This window comes from Scardinius erythrophthalmus (assembly GCF_964197995.2).
Source record: "Scardinius erythrophthalmus genome assembly, chromosome: 4".
NCBI lineage: Eukaryota > Metazoa > Chordata > Actinopteri > Cypriniformes > Leuciscidae > Scardinius > Scardinius erythrophthalmus.
The window spans coordinates 824,355-849,354 of NC_138224.1; the positions used below are offsets into that span (position 1 = coordinate 824,355).

A 25,000-nucleotide genomic window follows, 5' to 3' on the forward strand; every position below is an offset into this window, starting at 1 on the left:
TTCTGTTTACACAACAAATGTATATCTTGAATTAGGACTGCATGATTTGGGGGAAAAATCTAATTGCCAGAGCAGAAGTAAACATGTGACCTGCTCTCCTGTCTCTTATAGGAGAATCTCACCAGTGACATCATCAGCAGCCTGACTCCAGGCGCCCAGTACAGAGTGGTGGTTTATTACACTAACGGGCCGCTCGTTAGTCCCGCCTCTGAACCCGTCATCATTGATATAGGTTAGTCACTGTTCTGCTCGGTTTGTAGAAGCACACTAATGTTTCTACTCTATATAGTGTGCATGCTGTACATAGTGTGCTTATTTAAGTATATAGTGTGCATACTGTACATAGTGTGCTTATTTAAGTATATAGTGTGCATGCTGTACATAGTGTGCTTATTTAAGTATATAGTGTGCATGTTGTACATAGTGTGCTAATTTTTTCATTGTGTGCTTATTTTTGCAGTATACAGTGTGCATTTTGTACATAGTGTGCTCATTTATTTAAGTATGTAGTGTCAAGTCAAGTCAAGTTTATTTATATAGCGCTTTTCACAACACAGGTTGTATCAAAGCAGCTTCACAGTAATAAATTAGAACAATACATCAATGTTTGTTTCTAGTGGAATGTCTACGTTTGGTAATGCTGATCAATAGTATAGTTGATTGATTAATTAAATTAAATATCCCCAACTGAGCAAGCCAAAGGCAACAGTGGCAAGGAAACGAAAAACTCCATCAGGTGACCTAATGGAGAAAAAAAAAACCTTGGGAGAACCCGGGCTCAGTCGGGGGCCAGTTCTCCTCTGGCGTTTATGAACTAGAGGTCGGATTTAACTGTAGGATTAAAAGTATTATATGAATGCCTGGCTGAAGAGATGCGTCTTTAATCTAGTTTTAAACTGGGAGAGCGAGTCTGAGCAACGAACAGTATCCGGAAGACTATTCCAGAGTTTTGGTGCTAAATGTGAAAATGCTCTCCCTCCTTTGGTGGATCTGGATATCCTAGGTATGACCAAAAGCCTCGAAGCTAGTGACCTTAAAGAGCGCGATGGATTATAGGGCGATAGAAGATCCGTTAAATAGACTGGAGCTAAGCCGTTTAGGGCTTTATAAGTCAGTAGCAATACCTTGTAATTAATACGGGATTTTATAGGTAACCAATGTAGGGATGATAAAATCGGTGTTATATGATCATATTTTCTTGATCTAGTAAGAACTCTAGCGGCGGCATTTTGGACTAACTGTAGCTTGTTTATTGAGGATGCAGGACAACCGGCTAATAACGCATTACAGTAATCTAGTCTCGAGGTCATGAATGCATGAACTAACTTTTCTGCGTCAGAAACTGATAGCATATTACGTAGCTTAGCAATGTTTCTAAGGTGGAAAAAGGCTGTTCTTGTAACATATGAAATATGATTTTCAAAAGACAGGTTGCAGTCTAATATAACACCCAGGTCTTTTACTGTAGAGGATAAAGTAACAGGACACCCTACTATGTTAAAGTTGTATTGTGAGAGGTTTTGTGGGTGGTTTTTTGAACCGATAAGTAGTACCTCTGTCTTGTCTGGATTTAATAAAAGAAAATTATGCGTCATCCAATCTTTTATATCTTTAACACACTCTGTCAATTTGGATAATTTAGCGTTTTCATCTGGCCGTGATGAAATATAGATTTGAGTGTCATCAGCATAACAATGGAAACTAATTCCATGTTTCCTTATAATATTTCCAAGTGGCAGCATATATATTGAGAATAATAGAGGGCCTAACACAGATCCCTGCGGCACTCCATAGTTTACTGGAGTTATGATAGATTTTTCTCCATTTAAATAAACAAAATGGTAGCGGTCAGATAAATACGATCTAAACCAGCTTAATGCTTGTCCTTGAACACCAGTATAATTTTGTAGTCGATCTAAGAGTATTGTGTGATCTATAGTATCAAACGCAGCACTAAGATCAAGTAAAACTAATATTGAGATACAGCCTTGGTCAGAAGCTAAAAGTAAATCATTTGTGATTTTAACGAGCGCAGTTTCAGTGCTATGATGCGGCCTGAACCCAGACTGAAACTTTTCATAGGTGTCATTTTCTTGTAAGAAAGAGCCCAGTTGAGCGGACACAACTTTTTCTAGTATTTTAGACATAAAAGGTAGATTTGAAATGGGTCTATAATTTGCTAGGTTATTTGGGTCTAATTGTGGTTTCTTAATGAGAGGTTTTATAACTGCCAGTTTAAATGTTTTTGGAACATAACCTAAAGATAAAGACGAGTTAATAATATTGAGGAGAGGCTCTTCCACTACAGGTAACACTTCTTTCAGTAGTTTAGTTGGTATAGGATCTAGTAAACATGTTGTTGTTTTAGATGAAGTAAAAAGTTTATTTAACTCTTTTTGTTCTATAGTTGTAAAGCACTGTAATTGTTCTTGCGGGGTGATAATTGAGGCTGAATTATAAGGCGCGATTGAGGATTGAACGTTTACAATTGTGGTTCTGATGTTTTCTATTTTCTCAGTGAAGAACTTCATGAAATCATTACTACTAAACTGTAATGGAATATTTTGTTCAGGAGATATCTGTTTATTTGTTAGTCTCGCCACGGTGTTAAATAAGAACTTAGGATTGTTATGGTTGTTTTCTATTAGTTTGCGTAGATGCTCAGCCCTGGCCGCTTTTAGGGCCTTTTTATAACGTGACATACTGTCTTTCCATGCGATTCTAAAAACCTCTAAGTTAGTTTGTTTCCATTTACGCTCTAAATTACGGGTTTCTCTCTTTAGAACACGCGTAGTATTGTTGTACCATGGTGCTTTACTTTTCTCTCTGACCTTTTTTAATCTAATGGGCGCAACAATATCCAATGATCCAGAGAGAATGGTGCTCATAGTGCTAGTTAATTCCTCAAGTTCATCTGTTTGTTTGGGTTCACTGAGCAGCTGAGACAGATCCGATAAGCAGTTTGAAAAATTATCTATGGTGGATGGAAGGATTGTTCTGCCTAATCGATAACGCGGCGCAGCATGATATATTACAGGAGTACGTAATATGCAAGTTACCATGTAATGGTCAGTGACATCGTCACTTTGTGGAATGATATCTATATCGGTTGGATCGGTTCCATGTGATATAATTAAATCGAGTGTATGATTAAATCGATGAGTCGGTCCGGTAATGTTTTGCTTGACCCCAAAGGAGTTTAATAAATCTGTAAACGCAGCCCCTAACGCATCATTTTGATTATCTACATGGATATTAAAGTCTCCAACAATTAATGCTTTATCGAAGTTAACTAATAGGTCTGAGAGAAAATCTGCAAACTCTTTTAGGAAATCAGCGTAAGGCCCAGGCGGTCTATATACGGTAGCCAAGGCTAGAGATAATAGGGATGTTTTTCTAACATCTAAGAGCGTAACATTTAGTACAAGTACTTCAAATGAAATAAACTTATAACCCGTTTTCTGAGTAACATTGAGAAAATCTCTATAGATTGTTGCAACACCGCCGCCACGACCATTCAGACGGGGCTCGTGCTTATAGGAGTATCCTGCTGGAGTAGACTCATTTAGACCGAAATAATCATTTGGTTTAAGCCAGGTTTCAGTAAGGCAAAGTACATCGAAGCTATTATCTGTGACTATTTCATTTACAATAACTGCCTTAGGTGTGAGTGATCTAATGTTTAGAAGACCTAGCTTTAGAAATTGTTTTTGATTACAAATAGCAACATTTTCTGGTTTAATAACAATTAGATTTTTTCTAGATCCTGCAGTAGATTTCTGATTTGATCTCACTAAACGAGGAATAGACACAGTTTCTATGCAATGTTCTACACTATTTATATCAGTTAAATTGGTGCAGCAGAGACTATGATTTGGACTTTTGGTTACTAGTCAAAAGGTATTTAACATTTTGGAGATGTTATCTGACAGAAGATCCGATCCGAATCTGCTTGGGTGTAAGCCATCAGCACGGTAAAGCCTAGGACGCTCCCAAAACAGATTCCAATTATTTACAAAGAGAAGTTTCTGCTCATTGCACCATGACATTAACCATTCATTAAGCGCAAATAATCTACTAAACTTTTCATGACCTAGTCGGTACGTGGGAAGCGGTCCTGACACAATAATCGTTATATCAGGCGATGTGCTGCGTACCGTATCGATCAGATTCCTGAAGTCTTTCTTCAGAACCTCCGTCTGGCACAGCCTGATGTCGGCCCCTCCCGCGTGCAGGACAACGGTTCCGACGCGCTCGTTCAGAATCTCGGGAACGTGAGCAGCGATTTCAGAAACACGAGCACCAGGAAAGCAGTGACTATGCACCTTACTTTTATTTAACGTAACGTGTACGTGTCGAACGATGGAATCGCCGATGATCACAGCATCGCGTTCTGTTTCGCGAAGAGGGGAGAAGCGGTTTTGTGTGGATATCTCGAAAGCCGGGAGGGTCGGAGAGAGTTTTCTTGGTCTAGACCTGACTCGCGACTTCCGCTGCGGAAAAATCCAGGCTTCGTGATGGCATGTTGGAGCCGGAGTGAACGAGACCATGGCTGATCGCGACCTCGACGTTCGGGACCGATGTTGAGGAACGCACGGAGTAGACGAGGTCTGAGTCAGCGGGTTAGTAACATTAATCTCTGATTTGTGTGCCTCGGCACGTGATGTTTCGAGAGCCAAACGCCGGTCTATCAGCTCGGCTTTTCTTACTAAAAGGTCGTGGATCTGTTTCTCAACAGCTTCCAGCTCAGACTGCACCGCGTGCAGCTCAAATGTGTCCTCACCTGCACCAAAAGGTAGACTACTTACATTTGATATATTCGCCATTTTAACAGATGGACAGTAAGTTAAGTTAGCAACGACGCTACCAGTGGTGCTATCAATATTAATACTAATTTATGGCTTAAGTCTTGGATATAATCCGTCTTTTCAGTGGTACGGGTGTAGAGTAGACGCACGATAGGCGAAAAAATGTTTGTTTGTAACTTAAATGAGTGCGGAGAAGACGCGTTCAGCCGTGATCCCCGGACGTAACCTATAAGAGTATCCAGCGTTGGATCACAAGGCTTGAGACGCGTCTGCTCAACAGTCCGCGTTATAACTATGAGGTGAGGAAAAGTAGAAAATGTTCGTTGTAAGTGAGTTTAAAGAGAAATCAAGAATTATAAATCAATCGATGGAGCTCCAAAGACAACAACGCGCTCAGACGCGACGCATGCGCATTCGAAACACTCGAGTGTCCAGCATAGTGTGCATGCTGTACATAGTTTTTTCAGTTTCATAGTGTGCATTTTTTGCAGTATAGTGTCCATGCTTTACAGTGCTCATATTTTCATAGTGTGCTAATTTTTTGCAGTATATAGTGTGCATGTTGTACATAGTGTGCTTATTTAAGTATATAGTGTACATGCTGTACATAGTGTGCTTATTTTTTCATAGTGTGCTTTATTTTGCAGTATATAGTGTGCACGTTGTACATAGTGTGCTAATTTATTTAAGTATGTAGTGTGCATGCTGTACATAGTTTGCTCGGTTTCATAGTGTGCATTTTTTGCAGTACAGTGTCCATGCTTTACAGTGCTCATATTTTCATAGTGTACTCATTTTTTGCAGTATATAGTGTGCATGCTGTACACAGTGTGCTCATTTTTTCAGTGGCAGAGGTGTAAAGTCCAGGGGTCAGAAAGTAAAAGTCCTGCCATATGTTTATTCCACCCATGAACTCATCCAGCTGATCTACTAATTAGTTCTACTCCTGGCTGGAAAACTGTGCTAATTAGCAAATCCAGGAGACTGGAACAAATCACTGAGGAGGACTTTTACTTTCTGAACCTGGACTTTACACCTCTGTTCAGTGTGCTCAGGTTCTGCAGTATGTAGTGCGCATTCAGTGCTCATTTTTCAGAAGAACATTGGAATAATAGTTTAACACAGATTGGCCCATCAAGTTGAGGTTCACTGTCATGTAAGATCAGGAAGCTCCGCCTCCTGTGACTCATCTGTGCTCTGTGATTGGTTGTTCAGAGCCGACAGGCGTTCGTGATCTGGTGGTTTATCCTCTCAGTCCCAGCGCCGTGATCCTCAGCTGGCAGCGCCCGTATAACGTGGCCTTCCGGAAGTACGTACTTCAGACCTTCTTCTTCAACTCGGCCACGCAAACGTCCCAGTGGACGACCTACTACGAGATCGCCGCCACCGCCTCCGTCATCGCCTCTGTGGTAAACACCAAAACACTTTTCATTTACATGATTTATTTAGAGATTGTATGAGTTTGTTCTGCATGCATCAAAATGTCTGAAAAGCTAAACTCGAATTTCTTTCTTAAAGGTGCAGTGTGTAATATTCTGGAGGATCTGTTGACAGAAATCCAATATCATAAACATAACTGTGTTGTCAGTGGTGTATAAAGACCTTACTTAATGAAGCGTTATGTGTTTACTAGCTTAGAATGAGGCGTTTCTCTCCACACACACCGCGGGTCCGCTTACATCGACATGTTTCTACGGTGGCCCTAAACGGACAAACGCGTTTCGTCACTATGTTGTTCTTCGTGTAAAGAAGCTTTAGCTAAAGTAGCGAATAAAACACTGACACAATAATGAACAAGTGACAATAATATTCACAATAATATATCGTTTTACTGAATAATAAAGTAAACATCATAATAGATCTTTGTAAAGAAACCTCATTGTTTAACTGGCTACTCTCTGCTGTCTCAGACGACGACATCACTTCCTGTCGGCCACTGTAACTTCTGTTGGGTGCAGTTCACAAACTCACCACTAGATGCGCTAAAACTTACAGTGTGCACCTTTGAATATGAGCAAAATTCGAATTATATTTGAATTCTAAAAGCAATACTTGATGTTAGAGGGGAAAAGTACTGTATTGTCTCCTTTGCCCACAAGAGGGTGCAATAAGCAAATATAAACCAAATCAGGCATCACATCTTTTATTGAAATTAAGTTTTTAATTGAACTTTTTATTGTTTTTATTTTTATTGACTTTTATTAAAATGAAAACATTCACTTTTTAAAATGCATTATCTTTTGAAACAATTTTTCTTAAATAAAATATTTTCTTAATGTGCAATGTAATGTAAAAATTATATGTTAATGTAAAAAAATTGAACAGAACTAACAGAAACACTCCGCGTCAGTGACGTCATCATCATGTCTCACACACATCTTGACACGGCAAAAATTTGAAAAAAAGTTTTTGCATTCGAATGTGCAGTTTGTTTTTTTTAAATTCGACAAATATTCGAAATTCGCATTTTTATTTGACAGCCCTAATGTACGCACAGTTTTAGTTTTATATGTGCCGGTCTGAAAAAGGTCTTTAATTTAATTTTAAACCCTGCAGACATGATCGTTCTGCCTTTATTTAGGGTTTTGAGTTAATAATGACAGAAGTCTCGTTCCTGTAATCAGTCAGTTAACCAGTAGAGATGGGTAATTATGATGCATACTGAGTCACGGCTGAGATGTGAGAAATGATTGTAATCATATTTAATGACACGCCACAGCATCTCGTCCATAGCGAGACTGAGGATGAAAACATGGTTCCAACGAGGTCAGAGTCTCTAATTAAATCAGCATGAGATCCTGCAAAGGTCAGACACTGATCAGACTCACAGGAGACTCCAAATTATTCCAGCAACAACACCAGACACGGCCAAATCAATCACAAATCACAGCCAATCAGAAGAGAGTGTGGGCGGAGTCTCTGCAAGCACACTGCACTCGCAATCAAATCAATACTTTTAATTTTAGTTAAAGTTTTAGTCATTTTGTTGTGTGTTTTTGTTTTTCAGTATATCTATATAGTTTTTATTAAGTTTTAGTTTATTTAGTTGTAGATATTTTAGTACTTCAACTTAAAGCAATGAAAATAATAAATGTTGTCCTGGCAACTAGCTGAAATAAATTCAGTTTACATTTATATATATATATATATATATATATATATATATATATACTTTTTTTTACAGCCAATGTTTATTTTATTTCTATTAATTGCATTTTTTATGGTTTTAGCTTCAGTTTTAGGTACCAATAACAGCCCTGGAACCCTGGTAATAGAACACACTTATTTTGTTCTTGTGCCCTTTCATTTAATTTCAGGATCTGAGGTGAATTGTCCACTGTCACCAATGGGTGGAGCTTGAAGGTCCAGCCCCACCTCTCTGTGCACAGTGGGTGGAGCTTGATGTCCATGTCCTGCCACACACTAACCTAACTCTATCCCTAAACCTTATTAGGTCAAGCTCCACCCATTAGATCCAGAGAGGAGGAGCTAGACGTCATTCGGCTCTGCAGTGAGCACCACTTGCATTTATCAAGTGTCTTCATCATTTTCTCATTTCATGAGTGGATTCTCTCGTATCCCACAGAGAGTGACGGATCTGCTGCCGGCCTGGTATTACAACTTCCGTGTGACGATGGTGACGTGGGGCGACCCGCCTCTGAGCTGCTGCGACGGCTCCACCGTGAGCTTCGTTACAGGTGCGCTGCGTCACATCACCTCAGTGTTGGCAAAAGTAACGACTTCGGTACTGACATTTTTAAAATGTGACGCTTTGAGCGCTGTTGAGAAGAATCATAAACACGTCTGATTGGCTGCTGTGCTCACGTGCTCATCGGATATGTCTGTGATTGGCTACAATGATCAGAGCTTCAAAAACATGTTGTAAATATACATCAGTGACGAAGAAAATAGCGTCACAGTCCAGCTTGAGTAAGTTCAGTGATAGTTCATCTTTGTTCTAAAAGTTATTAATTTAGTTCATTTATTTATATACATTATACAGTAGAAATAAAGCTTCGCAAGCACCTTTTACATATATGGAACCTTTGCATTGCACAAAAGTTTATTAATAGTTCTTAAAAATTCTATTCTGCTTTTCTGCATCTGTGTTTAGTGTGTGATGTTGCTGTTTGATCATGAAGAAGCTCCAGTTCTTCTCTATATCAGAGTCAGTGTTCCTGAACTCCTGAAACGCCTCCATTGTATCTTGAGTTTCTTCGGGAACGAACACGTCACAATATTCCTCATTATAATTCATGTGCAGAATAAAGGGGCGGGGCCTGGTTGAGTTAGTTAGCAGTGTGTTAAACTGGCGGTTATGGTAAGGGGCGGGACATTTCCCAAACACACTCGAAGCGCTCGACCAATCACAACACACCGCTCCAGCCGACCAATCAGAGCACAGTGTGCTTTTCAGAAGGAGGGGCTTCATAGAGACAGGAAGTGAACAGAGCGTTACTGACAGACTGGGAAGAGAGGAGCCGCAACAATGGAGAATATGAGGAGAATAATCAACATTCAAGCAGGAAAACCTGTTCTAGTAGAGCAACAACAAAGGCATAATAGGTCCTCTTTAAGAGCTGTTCACTAAGGTTCTTTTGGGAGCACATATAGTTCTTGTGTGAATGATACGAGTGTCGATACTCCATTAATAACCTCTTGTGTCTGTCCGCCAGCTCCCGAAGCTCCTCACATCTCCTCGGTGGAATATTCTCACGGGACGCTGTACGTGCGCTGGAACTACGGGGATCTGTTCACCGATCTGTCGCACTCACGCATGTTACACTGGCAGGTGAAGGCGGAGGGACGGAAGGGCTCGCGGAGACGCTACTCCATCGACGTGAGTCCTCATCTCATTAAAGCGCTGTGTAAAGTGTTATAATCGAGTGCTTCTACCAACCCTGAAAACATAAAAGTGAAACCCAGTAACTGTGTTCTGGTGAGCCTTTCTCTGCAAGCGTGTTATAAAATAAGCCAATCAGATTTCGCTCTCCTTCTGACGTATGAAGAGGATCTTATTATAATATCACCGGCCCTTAATCTGCACGTTTACACACACCAGCCGACATTTGGTTCCACACGCGACAACAGAGACCAGTTCTAACGCACTGATGAAGATCCAGCAGAGCCTGAAGCTGTTCTGTGGTTGAGCACAGACGAGCACTGAACACTATTGACCAGAACATGTCACCGCTGTCTTATAAACACCTCAGGAACTGTGGACACTTGTGGAGAAGTTCAACATGATGATGAGATGATCAGTGTAACTCCACAACAACTACAGAAATGTCTCCACTAACATTCAGAAGCTCTTCCTGAGTCTCTCCGTAAGGCTGCACTCGCTACTGGTTTCTGAAGCTTGTGTGAAGACTCCGCCCTCTTCTGAACAGAGGCGGAGCTAAAGCTAATTTGCATTTAAAGCGACACACGCAAAAACGATGCGTTTTTGCTCACACACAAAAAGGGGCAAATTTGACAATCTATAATAAATGATCTGGTATTTTGAGCTGAAATTTCACACACACATTCTGGAGACACCAGAGATTTATAATACATCTTGTGAAAAGGGGCATAATATGTATGTCACCTTTAAATATTCATAAATATTCATATAACATAAGCCTTTGGAGGCACACGGGTGTCGATCATGAACGGTAAACACACACACAGTTTGTATTTTTTTGTATCTTTACTGTATTTTGGATGCAATTAATCGTCACCAAGCTCTACTGATAACATTATAGTTCTCTGTAGAATTAATTTTCTATGCAGATTTGAGTTATGACACTGTCTCTGGTCATTAAATGCTCATGATTATGTACTGTAGTCGTTTACCGCGGTCACATGAGGGTAAAACACTTCTTCTGGGTGTTTTATCAGCTCTGGCTCATGAGATTCACCCTGGAGCGACGTCACTGTGCCGTTAGCCGGTAATGAATCCAATTACCAAACACACATATTTATCTAACGCACAGCCAACATTTAATTAGCGATGTCTAAATGTTTCCACACTGAGATCTTCAGACGCCCACCAGCGACACTCAGAGAGAGAGAGAGAGAGAGAGAGAGAGAGATTCGTTTGTGTTCATTTACAGTACACATTTGCCTTTCTATTGAATTCTGTTTTATTTAGCGCTGGGCAACGATTAATCGCATCCAAAATAAAAGTTTGTGTTTACATAATATATGTGTGTGTACTGTGTATAATCATTTTGTATAAATACACACACATGCATGTATATATTTATAGAAATATTTATTATAAAAATTAAATTTATTTATACTAATAATTTATTTATTAATATGTATATACTGTGTGTGTATATATATATATATATATATATATATATATATATATATAATTTATATTATATATATAGAAATAAATATTTTACATACAAATAACAAATTTTTCTAAAATATATACATGCATATGTGTGTGTATTTATATATACAAAATAATTATACACAGTACACAAACACACACATTATGTAAACACAAACTTTTATTTTGGATGCGATTAATCGTTGCCTATTATATTTCATCTGATAATATCCAGGTAATGTTACGGCAGAGGGAGGATCTGATTATTTCATGCGAGGTTTCCTTCCTCATCTACTTAAAGTTTAAAGATATTGAATCGGTCATCTGAGTGTTTCAAACAAACCAAGGAACATTGAATTGGTTCTTTTGAATCTCACACCGTGTCCTAACTAACGTTACACCCGACGCGACGCGATAAAAGGTTGTTTTCCATGTTAATCAGAGTGTTTGTCCTAACCAGGAGCGACGGCGACACGCGACGATTCTATTTTAGAAACGGTTTCTAATTTTCTGGGACGTCGCGCTGGAACAACAAACACAAAGCGTGGCAATGATAATCTCAGGTACTGTTTATGAGTTTTATTTAATGTTAAAAGCGTGTCATGTGACTCTGAACATCATCTAGTGCTCCAGCTTTGTGGCTGTAAAAGCAACAATGGATAATTCACCTCAGATCTTGAAATTAAACAAATGGAAACGAGAACGTTCAAACTGTGAACAAAAAAGTGTATTCTTTGGCAAAGATTGTTTTAGTAACTCAGTAGCCTATGTATTTTTAATAATGTTTAAATGGTGTAATATTTGTGAATTTGATTATGCACTTATCCATTTTCTTGCGAGTGCCGTCGAGATCACTCTGGTGCTGTGCACTCTCCGCGAGACTCCGCCCACACGCTGTTCTGATTGGCTGACTCCGCCCACGCGCTGTTCTGATTGATTTTGACGCATCTCGCAATCGCGTCGCGTCTAGTGTGGACAGACAAACACTGGAAACTTATCGCATCTAGTCTGGTTAGGACATGGTGTCAGGCTCACTGAGGAACGAACACTTGATTTGGTTGATTGTTTGTGTGTAAAAGTGATTGGTGTGTGTTTCAGGTGATTCGCAACATGATGAAGGCGTCTCTGACTCTTCCTCCGGGCGATATCTATAATCTGACGGTCACCGCCTGTACCGAGAGAAGCTGCAACACGTCTACGCCTCACATCATGAAGCTTGGTCAGTGACCCTGAATCCACACTGCAAACAATTGAGCATTTCGGTCATGTTTTCCAGCACAAATATCTATTATGCTATTTTAAAGGTTTCTAACGTTGTTTTTGGACTCTGCTACAACAGGACAAGTGTCAGAAATCACAAATTTTCTCGTAATATCCTCTGCGGCATCAGCTCTCTCCTCTCAGGGCCCCAGTTTAACGTCTGTGGCATTCTGAGCTCATGGTCTAAAGCGCAGGGCGCAAGTGGACTTAGTGTGTGTCCGAATCCACATTTGTTAGTTTAACGACGGGTAAAATGGTCGGTGCTCCCGGTGCACGGTCTAAATGTGTCATCTCTATTCTCTTAATAATAATGGGTGTGTTTTGTCTCTATTCTCTTAATGAGTAAAGGGTGTGTTTTGGGTGTAACGGGCAATAACCCAATCAGAGTCTCGTCTCCCATTCCCTTTAAAAGCCAGTTGCGCTCACGCCGTGGCGGATTCGCTGTTTACACGGTGGAATTAACAAGCAGAAAGACTGAACGCTAGCTATGAAACGGATCTGCTCGTGCACGAGGTTATAGCTGTGTGTGTGTGTGTGTGTGTGTGTGTGTGAGAGGTTAAAGCGCACGAGCAGACCATCTACGGGACAAGCTGGATTCCACCATATCTTTATGTACACAATAATAATCTTTTACATTGTAATCCTTTTATTTTTCATATTTAAAAATGTTTGTGTGCTGCTGTGCGTCCCTGTGTGTGTGTAATAAGCAGAGAGTGTGTGTGTGTGTGTGTGTGTAATAAGCAGAGTGTGTGTGTGTAATAAGCAGAGTGTGTGTGTGTATGTGTGTGTGTGTGTGTGTGTGTGTGTGTGTAATAAGCAGAGTGTGTGTGTGTGTGTGTGTGTGTGTGTGTAATAAGCAGAGTGAGTGTGTGTGTGTGTGTGTGTGTGTGTGTGTGTGTGTGTGTGTGTAATAAGCAGAGTGTGTGTGTGTGTGTGTGTGTGTGTGTGTGTGTGTGTGTGTGTGTGTAATAAGCAGTGTGTGTGTGTGTAATAAGCAGAGTGTGTGTGTGTGTGGGTGTAATAAGCAGAGTGTGTGTGTGTGTGTGTGTGTGTGTGTGTGTGTGTGTGTGTGTGTGTGTGTGTGTGTGTGTGTGTGTGTGTGTGTGTGTATAATAAGCAGAGTGTGTGTGTGTGTGTAATAAGCAGAGTGTGTGTGTGTGGGTGTAATAAGCAGAGTGTGTGTGTAATAAGCAGAGTGTGTGTGTGTGTGTGTGTGTGTGTGTGTGTGTGTGTGTGTGTGTGTGTGTAATAAGCAGAGTGTGTGTGTGTGTGTGTGTGTGTAATAAGCAGAGTGTGTGTGTGTGGGTGTAATAAGCAGAGTGTGTGTGTGTGTGTGTGTGTGTGTGTGTGTGTGTGTGTGTGTGTGTGTGTGTGTGTGTGTGTGTGTGTAATAAGCAGAGTGTGTGTGTTGTGGACCCGCCTATAGGCTCATATTACGAACGCTCTTTACATAACAAAAACAATATTGCGCCATTGCCTTTAGAGCAGCTTCAGTTGGTCAACGGCTCAGTGTGTTTCAGTTCCTCAAAACAGCAGCGCTACATCACTGCGCCTGAACACACACTCGTCCTCAGTCCAGCAGCCCGTGGACACTGATGGGCGCTAATGCATTCGCTATTTAAACAACGCGGCGCAGGACGGGAAAGTGAAAACTGCAGTGTTTGAGGGCGGAGCTAAGATACGCTGTTCAGCCAATCAGGGCCAGAGGCTGGGATTATGCGAATTATTTACATGTGAGACTGGAATTACTGTCGACTCGTTTCAGGAATTACTGTCGACTCGTTTAGGAGACAATGAGTATTTATTTGCACTTAGATTTTTTCAACTTTGCAGAGTTTTTATCTTCACTAACAGCTCAATTACACTCTGCATGAGAGGGAATATCTGAATATATCTGCCATAATAGGGCAGTTTAAGTTTATTTTTATGACTCTATTGGCAGATATTTGTTCTTGTTTTAAGCTCAGACTCACTTCATTTTGATGCATTTTTCACATCTTAATATCTTCAGTCATTCTGGTTCTCCAGTAACTGCATAGATATTTGACTGAGTCGAGACAGCATTAGTTTGCAGTGCTGAGAGTGTGTTTTCGGCTTCTAATAATAACTGATTTGACTGTGACTTCCTGTGCAAAACAGGCCAGAATTGATGTGGCTGTTTGTTTCGTCTTCCCTTTTTACCTCATTTTTTTAAACTGTGTCCTTAGAGGAACTTGTAAGTTAGACATTGGGCTCTTTTACGAACAGAACCGGCTCCTCCGAGGTCTCTGTACGCGGTGAACGCCAGCGACACGACGATCACGCTGATCTGGACCGAGGAGGGCGTCGTGGACTTCTACCAGATCGCATGCAGACCGCTGGGAAACGCCAGAGAACGCACAGTAAGATCTTCACATCTCACACACACTTTAAACTAGGGTCACGATTTGACACATATCACGATACTGAACTCATATCATCGCGATTCTCCAAGACACATGATAAAAGGTTAACAGAAAATGTGCTGTTGATTAAAATGCTAAATTTGATATTACATTGTGTGTGTAAATGAATAGTCTCGGACTTGGTGCTGGAACCCAATGAACAATAGAGACACCAGAATAACAATATTCATGATTCTGAAGCTGAAAATACAGAATTATTGTAGATGAATATGTTTCACTGACTAGATATATTTATAATAATGTATAGGCCACTTTTACTGGTAACATCAGACATTTGGCATTATCAGGACCCACAAATATACATTATTATACATCATATTCAACATTATATAGTAGTTTAATGCAGTACTGACACTAAAACTCAAAAAAAAAAAAAAACGTGCTTTTTTTCACACATGCTTTTTTATATTGCGATAGTGACACGATATATTGTTACACCCCTCCTTTATGCAGCATAATTCATTCTTTCAGTAACACTTTAGCATAAGGTTTCATTTTATTCATTCTGATATAGCACAGTTTAATGCAACACGGGTTGCCCGAAGAAGAACGGTTAATACATAATGCTAGAAATACACAGAAAACAGACACAGATGCACTTGAAACCCTTCAGGAGTGTTTCTCACATAGCGTTTAACACGTGATTTTAGCCTAGATTTGAAGGCGATTATAGACATTTGTTAACTTATGACTATGATTTATAAATGCTATGTTTTTTACTGTGAACTAATGTTAAACCTCAGTATAGAGGTCATGCAGTGACGTCACTGTCCCGCAGGAACACTGAGCGGCAAGAGCTGAGAGCGACTGGATTTAACAGGAGAAACTGAGAAAACGCCAGTAAAACAAATGATTATCAGTTTAAACTAAAGCTTGGACTCGATATAGTGTTGCTCACAACTCACCAAAGATCCGGTGATCATGGATACTGACATGCGGCAGGAATCATGTTTCCTCACATTTATATGAGCCTGATTTCAACGCCCGGGAAATACATAAAGCACATTTGCCTGTGAACGCTTTATATAAATACAATATAGGTGTAAATCCATGTGATCACTAATATCAGAGTTATGTATATCATTATATCGTCCATCCATAAAACTTGTATAGTTTTTTTTGTCCGAAACATCCAATTATGCAGAATATACGATGGTAAATATTTAAATATTGCTTTAAAATCAGAATTACCATGAAAGAGATGCACTCTCACTGTGTGTGTGTGTGTGTGTGTGTGCTGCAGAAGCTCCGCGAGCCGCTGGTCACCGGCGCTCATGTCATGACGGTCTCGGGTCTTCAAGCGTCCACCGTGTACAACTGCACCGTGATGAGCATCAGCTTCAACAGCGCCAGTGAACCGGCACACGTCACCGTCAGCACGTCAGGTGAAGAAGAGCTCACCGTCATCATCCTCACCGCACCCTTACGCAACTAACATACATGGGAATATACTTCAAAATATAATGCGATTATATTACAAAATACATTTCCAGATATGTGACCCTGGATCACCAAAAACCATTTGTGGCAACAATACACTGTATGGGTCAAAATTATCGATTTTTCTTTTATGCCAAGAATCATTAGGATATTAAGTAAAGATCATGTTCCATGAAGATATTTTGTAAATATATAAAAATGTATTTTTGTGAGTGAATGAAGCACAATCGGCAACATAAATGAACAACTTTAAAGGAGATTTTCTCAATTTTTTTCGATTCCAGATTTTCAATAGTTGTGTCTCGGTCAAAACTAGTGCTAATATTTTCAGTATACTGCAATATATGCATTGACCATGTATGGCTATATATTAATACATATAAAATATTTATAAATGAAGACAAAAATAGCATTACATGTAATATTCACAAAGTTTTATCCTTCATTGTGTACATATATTGCACTTACATGTTCCCATATAACTGTGAACGTATGTTCACACACACATACACACACTTTCACGGAATGAGTTACAACAGATTTCTAGTTCCCAGCATGCTTTGCTTCTGACTGTTAAAGGAGAGCAAATGTTAAAATTAAGTGTTTTTTTGCACAATATTAATATAGAGGCGAGATCTGTTAGTGTTTAATGTTCTATTATTTTGGAATTGAATAGGTTTTCTGGTGTGTGTGAGTGTTTGGGGTCGTTGTGCTGAAGAGCCTGAGGTTCGGGTGACGATTGGCCAAATATAATTAAGACTGTAATTATTATATTTAATAGTAATGTCTGTGCTCTCTTCAGCGCAGTGATAGTCTCTTGGCTAAATACTTTAGTACATGCTGGTGTACTTGTGCTTTTGGTAACTAGCTTGAAAATATGGAACATTTATAATGTAAATAATTATAAAATATAAGAAATATATTACATTATATATTTCTCTATATATGTGTTTATAATGCATGAGTAAATATATCTGCAATATTACACATGCAGTACCATATTTGATCACATATTCATCTATATATTATGAAGTGTATTACTGAATATAAAATTACATGCATTATAATTTTTTAATATATGAAAAGCGGCAATTCCTTTTATTAACACAATATATTGTTCTGTATATTTTCAAATATACTGTTATATCATTTAATATATTGGGAAATACACAGAACCAGTGTGTTCATGGCAGGGGTGTGTGTGTGTGTGTGTCTGCAGTGCGCGAGATGAACCCGAGTGTGGCGGCCATCTCTGCGCTGGCGGTCCTCAGTGTTCTCCTCATCAGTCTCCTGGTGCTGTTCCTGCTGGTGTTACGCAAGAAACACATGGAGCTGAGCCGGTGAGATCTCAAACCATCATAACCATCATAACCACTGACCGACTCGCGTCAGCACGATCACTTCTGCCGTCTGCGGTTCATCAGCTGATGCGTTTACCAGGAAGTGTCATGAAGGATCATTATTAGCTAGAGTTACATGCAGCTAAATAATCTGATAATAATCTAATTCATCTTTAGTTTATTCATTTAATATAGTCTATATATATATATATATATATATATATATATATAGTTGGATATATAATCATAAACTCATCAATATTCAGCATGTGTCTGACGTGTGTGTTTGATTTCAGGGATTGCGGCGCTGAAACCTTCGTCAACTTCGCCTCGTTCGAGCGGGACGGGAAGATGCCGTATAACTGGTATGAGCTCGTGCGTTTCTCTGTCAGTCACACTGTCACACAGTCGGTTATCAGTGGCACTCGCACAGACAGACAGACAGACAGGAAGTGACATCACTCTCGGTGAAACTCACACACACACACACACACACATGATTAATATAAGAGCTTAAAGAGGGTCAGTAAAGGCAGATTTTGGGCTGTTAATAAAGTCAAACGTTTTTTCTGTCACTATTTCCTGCTGAGATGTTTAGTCATTCAGAGGATCTTCCTCAGACTCGTGAAGCAACGGCAACACCACGGTTTCATGTTTTAATTAGCAGAATAAAAACTGACCTTGCATGAGCTGTTGTGTAGAAAAGCACAATGAATTTACACAAAACTGGCGCTGGGCAGCGATTAATCACTTCCAAAATTAAAGTTTGTGTTTACATAATGTGTGTGCACTGTGTATAATTATTTTGTATATATAAATACACACACATGCCTAACTGTATATATTTAAGAAAAATGTGTTATTTATATATAAAATATTAATATTTATATATAATATAAATTATGCATAAATATATATACAGTATATACATGCAAATATTTCTTAAATATATACATGCATGTGTGTGTATACTATTTATATATACAAAATAATTATACATAATACACACACATTTATTATGTAAACACAAACTTTTATTTGGGATGCGATTAATCGTTGCCCAGCACTAAAAACTACATTTTGAATAGTAGGCATTTTGAAGATATTAAGTCTTTATTTATCCAAATTATGTGAGTTTTTGTTTATAAGAACAAATTTCTGCCAATGGGGTCAGACATTTTTTTTCCCGTTTGAAATAAGATTATTTTTCTGATCTCATTGGTAGATATTTTGTTTTTAAGCAAACACTCTGATACATTTTTCAAAAACAAGACTTAAAGGGGTCATGACATAGATTTTTTATTATTTGAATGTTCCTTAAAGTTAACTTATAATATGAATAAATTATATATATGTGTATATATGTATGTGTATATATATATATATATATGTATATGTATATGTATAAATTATGTTCTACTTTCATTATGACCCTCCATCTGAAATGATCAGTTTTTAAGGCGTGTCAGTAAACGCCCACTGTCATGTGATTGGCTAACGTGTCTGTAAACGGCAACTGTTATGATTGGCTAACGTGTCTGTAAACGCCCACTGTTATGATTGGCTAACGTGTCTGTAAACGCCCACTGTTATGATTGGCTAACGTGTCAGTAAACGGCCACTGTTATGATTGGCTAACGTGTCTGTAAACGCCCGCTGTTATGATTGGCTATCGTGTCTGTAAACGCCCACTGTTATGATTGGCTAACGTGTCAGTAAACGGCCACTGTTATGATTGGCTAACGTGTCTGTAAACACCCACTGTTATGATTGGCTAACGTGTCAGTAAACGGCCACTGTTATGATTGGCGAACGTGTCAGTAAACGGCCACTGTTATGATTGGCTAACGTGTCAGTAAACGCCCACTGTTATGATTGGCTAACGTGTCAGTAAACGCCCACTGTTATGATTGGCTAACGTGTCAGTAAAAGCCCACTGTTATGATTGGCTAACGTGTCTGTAAACGCCCACTGTTATGATTGGCTAACGTGTCAGTAAACGCCCACTGTTATGATTGGCTAACGTGTCAGTAAACGGCCACTGTTATGATTGGCGAACGTGTCAGTAAACGCCCACTGTTATGATTGGCTAACGTGTCTGTAAACGCCCACTGTTATGATTGGCTAACGTGTCTGTAAACGCCCACTGTTATGATTGGCTAACGTGTCAGTAAACGCCCACTGTTATGATTGGCGAACGTGTCAGTAAAAGCCCACTGTTATGATTGGCTAACGTGTCTGTAAACGCCCACTGTTATGATTGGCTAACGTGTCAGTAAACGCCCACTGTTATGATTGGCTAACGTGTCTGTAAACGCCCACTGTTATGATTGGCTAACGTGTCTGTAAACGCCCACTGTTATGATTGGCTAACGTGTCAGTAAACGCCCACTGTTATGATTGGCGAACGTGTCAGTAAACGCCCACTGTTATGATTGGCTAACGTGTCAGTAAACGCCCACTGTTATGATTGGCGAACGTGTCAGTAAACGCCCACTGTTATTATTGGCTAACGTGTCAGTAAACGCCCACTGTTATGATTGGCTAAAGTGTCAGTAAACGCCCACTGTTATGATTGGCGAACGTGTCAGTAAACGCCCACTGTTATGATTGGCTAAAGTGTCAGTAAACGCCCACTGTTATGATTGGCTAACGTGTCAATAAACGCCCACTGTTATGATTGGCGAACGTGTCAATAAACGCCCACTGTTATGATTGGCTATCGTGTCTGTAAACGCCCACTGTTATGATTGGCTAACGTGTCAGTAAACGGCCACTGTTATGATTGGCTAACGTGTCTGTAAACACCCACTGTTATGATTGGCTAACGTGTCAGTAAACGGCCACTGTTATGATTGGCGAACGTGTCAGTAAACGGCCACTGTTATGATTGGCTAACGTGTCAGTAAACGCCCACTGTTATGATTGGCTAACGTGTCAGTAAACGCCCACTGTTATGATTGGCTAACGTGTCAGTAAAAGCCCACTGTTATGATTGGCTAACGTGTCTGTAAACGCCCACTGTTATGATTGGCTAACGTGTCAGTAAACGCCCACTGTTATGATTGGCTAACGTGTCAGTAAACGGCCACTGTTATGATTGGCGAACGTGTCAGTAAACGCCCACTGTTATGATTGGCTAACGTGTCTGTAAACGCCCACTGTTATGATTGGCTAACGTGTCTGTAAACGCCCACTGTTATGATTGGCTAACGTGTCAGTAAACGCCCACTGTTATGATTGGCGAACGTGTCAGTAAAAGCCCACTGTTATGATTGGCTAACGTGTCTGTAAACGCCCACTGTTATGATTGGCTAACGTGTCAGTAAACGCCCACTGTTATGATTGGCTAACGTGTCTGTAAACGCCCACTGTTATGATTGGCTAACGTGTCTGTAAACGCCCACTGTTATGATTGGCTAACGTGTCAGTAAACGCCCACTGTTATGATTGGCGAACGTGTCAGTAAACGCCCACTGTTATGATTGGCTAACGTGTCAGTAAACGCCCACTGTTATGATTGGCGAACGTGTCAGTAAACGCCCACTGTTATTATTGGCTAACGTGTCAGTAAACGCCCACTGTTATGATTGGCTAAAGTGTCAGTAAACGCCCACTGTTATGATTGGCGAACGTGTCAGTAAACGCCCACTGTTATGATTGGCTAAAGTGTCAGTAAACGCCCACTGTTATGATTGGCTAACGTGTCAATAAACGCCCACTGTTATGATTGGCCCACTGTTATGATTGGCTAACGTGTCAGTAAACGCCCACTGTTATGATTGGCTAACGTGTCAGTAAACGCCCACTGTTATGATTGGTGAACGTGTCAGTAAACGCCCACTGTTATGATTGGCCCACTGTTATGATTGGCTAAAGTGTCAGTAAACGCCCACTGTTATGATTGGCTAACGTGTCGGTAAACGCCCACTGTTATGATTGGCTAAAGTGTCAGTAAACGCCCACTGTTATGATTGGCTAAAGTGTCAGTAAACGCCCACTGTTATGATTGGCTAAAGTGTCACATGCGTGTTTCACATTCTTTTTGTGACCAGAAAACATCCCTACAGCTTCTGAAAGTGAACATCAGTGTTTTACTGAAACATAAGAAGTGTTATTATAACATCAGTGTAAACCACGGGGTTCAGGGGTTCAGGTTATCCTACATTAGGGTTAATTAACAACACAAACTGAATTAATCAAATGTAAAAATAAAACACTGCTTAGTTTTCACTGAATGAATTAAATATATCCTGATTCTTATTAAAGCTACAACAGTTCTTCAGCCGAGAGCAGTGAGTGATTCTCTCTCGTCTTTTGTTCATGACCCCAGTTATTACAAGTCCTTGTGATATGCATATCGCGATATATACATTAGCTATATTTCGATAATTTCTATATCTGTAGTCTGTACAGTGACTCCGCTACTCCTTTCCTTCCTTTTCGTTGACAGATGTCAGAACCTGAACACACATCTGTATACTGTATCAGTGTAGACAGCGGCAGTCTTTATAATGGCTTCTGTTTGCTTCTGACGCAACGAAGGCAAATGAACGCTAGTGGGCGGGGCCTATGCTGCAATGATGTATTACTATTGGCCGATGTCTTGCTCTGGAGGCGGGCATATACAAATGTATTTGTCCATGTGACTTAACATATCCCACAATATCCATACCAGCCATTTGATTAAATACTTATAATGAGGCATTTAATATGAATGAAATTATGTTTATAATGAGGACGTTTTAAGCTCTGACACTTACAGGATGTTTTAATGGTACAAAGACCTCGAAATATGTCAAAAGATCACGAGTTCACGACAAATCTGATTTCTCATGTCACGACCCCTTTAATATCAGTCATTTTGCTTCTTCTCCAGTAAATGTGTCTTGATTTAGAATGTTCAGATATTTGTGCTGGAGAACGAGACAGAGACTCTGAGGAAGAAGCTCATGTTTAATATGGTGCGTCGCATCAGTTATGACTGAGTTGCACGCGTGTGTGTTTTCTGTTGTGCGTCTGTGAATATCCAGCTGAGACGATCAGATGATTTCTGTCAAGTCAGTCTCTCACACACACACACACACACATGCGCGCGCCGATGACACTGACTGCATGAAGCGTTCATTAACCTGTCGAACACTAATGAAATATGCTCAATCATCTGTGTGTGTGTCACTATTACTAATGGAGCATCATGTTTTGTCCCCAACTTTTTGCCCTTGGTCTTTTTTTATGTCTTTTGCTTTTCTGTTTTGTTGAAACGGCTTCAGGCGCAGGAGTCTCTTTGCGTTCCTCACGCTTCTGCCATCCTGCCTTTGGACTGACTATCTTTTGGCCTTTTATATTAATCCGTGGTAAGTATCGGCACGGCCGACGCTGAGCTCTGGAGACTCAGACACACACACACACACACACACACACACACACACACACACACACACACACTGTAGACTGACTGTAGATACAGACTGAGCTCCTGATTCTGTGTCTGACTCCAGCATGACACTAACGCTCTGCATGACGTCTCTCTCTCTCTCACACATACACACACACACACACACACACACACACACACACACACACAGCTGTAGCCCGACAGTTTCACGTCCTGCATGTTTGCTCTAGTTCCTCTGTTCTGTGTTGGACTGAATGCAGATTTTCTCCTTTTCTATTGCTTTGATTTCCTAGAGGAATGTTCCAGGTTTGATGCGAGCTGAGCTCTGGTGACAGCTGTCAATCACCACAGGAAATAATAATAACAGTAATGCACTTATGATGGAAGTCTACGGGGAAAGATTTACAGTTATAAGGCATATAATGGAGAAATGCTATTATTTATAAAATTATATATGCATATTTTAATACGATTGTTTAAAAATATAAATAAAAAAGTAAAATGATTAAATGTCCATAAATGATTCAAAACACTGTATAATCACAATTAAACACGAGTTAAAATCATAATATGGAAGGCTATAGAAAAAAAAACTAATAATTATGACACATTTTATATTTAATTTATTACATTTGAATAAAATTTAAAAGAAAAAAAAATACAATAAAATATATTTGATCAAATAAAATGTAGGTAAATTATAAAATGCAAAAAAAAATTGTTTTGAAACTTGATATATATATATGGATGTGATATATGTGAAATCATTTTTATAAATTCTAAAATACTCAGTTTGAAAATAGATATATTAATAAATTATATGTTTATATTATATCATTTGAATTAAATTATAAGTTACAAAAAATATATAAAATAAATATGTATATAAATTATAAAATTGAAAATAAAGTTTTTAAACAATATATAAATAATATTATATTATAAAAATGTCACACAAATACACACTGTAAACAAATTAAATAAAATGTATATAAATTTAATATACATTTATATGAATTATTTTGAAAAATGAATACTGTTTAAAATAAATAAATAACTGTCATTAAACATTATGTGATCAGATCTCTTACTAAGTATGTCTATCTAAAGTCCTATCCGGGTTTTCTGTGAATGAGTGTGTGTGGTTCAGGATGCCAGCGCTGAAGCTCGAGAACCTGGAAATGCATGTTTAGTTTGTAGGATTCAGATCTTCAGGAGTTTGATCTGTTGTGTGTGTGTGTGTGTGTGTGTGTGTGTGTTGATCTCAGTTCACTGACGCTTCTGTGTGTGTTTGACCTGCAGGAGCAAAACTGCACTGAAGAAGAGGAAACTAACCAGGTAATACTGGAGTCAAACCATCCTGTGTGTGTGTGTGTGTGTGTGTGTGTGTGTTCTGCTTTATTTAGTGCACTCGTATTAAAGAGCCCCGTTCTGACTGTATGTCAGGGTTCGTACAGAAACTGTAAAATCAAATCAAACTCCCAGGACTTTCAATGACTTTTCAAGCACTACTTTTTTGTTTTTTTTCAAGGACTACAATCAGAGATCTCATTTATCAAACAATATCTTTTCGTTATTATCTTTTAAATTCTAAACAAGGTAAATAAAAATAAACCAATAAAACAAAATGGTAGAAATAAAGTGCAGCAGAAGCAATGACTGCGGAAACTTTAACCACTGAAAGGATACGACGATAAAGATATCGCTTTCTTTATTCAAACTGAGTTTTTTCCTTTCCTATATAAATTTTCCTGTCTTTCAATAATTCAAGCACTTTTCAAGAACTTCTTCATAAATATGACCGTTTTCCAGGAGTAGAATATCCCAAAAGTCGTATTGAAGCGCGTGTGTGAACCCGTTCTGATGATGTTTGTGTCTTCAGTCCAGTTCAGCTCAGTGATTTCGACGCCTACATCAAAGACATGAGTAAGGATTCGGCGTACAAGTTCTCTCTGCAGTTTGAGGTAACAGAACACATGAAGGAC

The 25,000-nt window shown here is 39.3% G+C and overlaps 1 protein-coding gene across 5 annotated transcripts in view; it reads left to right on the forward strand.

Annotated features, from left to right (window-relative positions):
* ptpro (protein tyrosine phosphatase receptor type O) overlaps positions 1 to 25,000 on the forward strand; it is a 54,756-nt gene that overhangs the window by 21,648 nt on the left and 8,108 nt on the right. The window contains exons 8-19 of one of the 5 annotated variants that reach the window (XM_081363327.1): positions 112 to 232; positions 6,024 to 6,217; positions 8,395 to 8,506; positions 9,485 to 9,648; positions 12,232 to 12,352; positions 14,641 to 14,774; positions 16,081 to 16,222; positions 17,497 to 17,617; positions 17,914 to 17,982; positions 22,891 to 22,974; positions 24,318 to 24,353; positions 24,898 to 24,979. In XM_081363327.1, the coding sequence (XP_081219453.1) occupies positions 112 to 232; positions 6,024 to 6,217; positions 8,395 to 8,506; positions 9,485 to 9,648; positions 12,232 to 12,352; positions 14,641 to 14,774; positions 16,081 to 16,222; positions 17,497 to 17,617; positions 17,914 to 17,982; positions 22,891 to 22,974; positions 24,318 to 24,353; positions 24,898 to 24,979 (1,380 nt within the window). Of the gene's footprint in view, positions 1 to 111; positions 233 to 6,023; positions 6,218 to 8,394; positions 8,507 to 9,484; positions 9,649 to 12,231; positions 12,353 to 14,040; positions 14,127 to 14,640; positions 14,775 to 16,080; positions 16,223 to 17,496; positions 17,618 to 17,913; positions 17,983 to 22,890; positions 22,975 to 24,317; positions 24,354 to 24,897; positions 24,980 to 25,000 lie in introns of those variants that run through there. The other 4 variants (XM_081363323.1, XM_081363324.1, XM_081363325.1 and 1 more) reach the window with 4 other exon arrangements.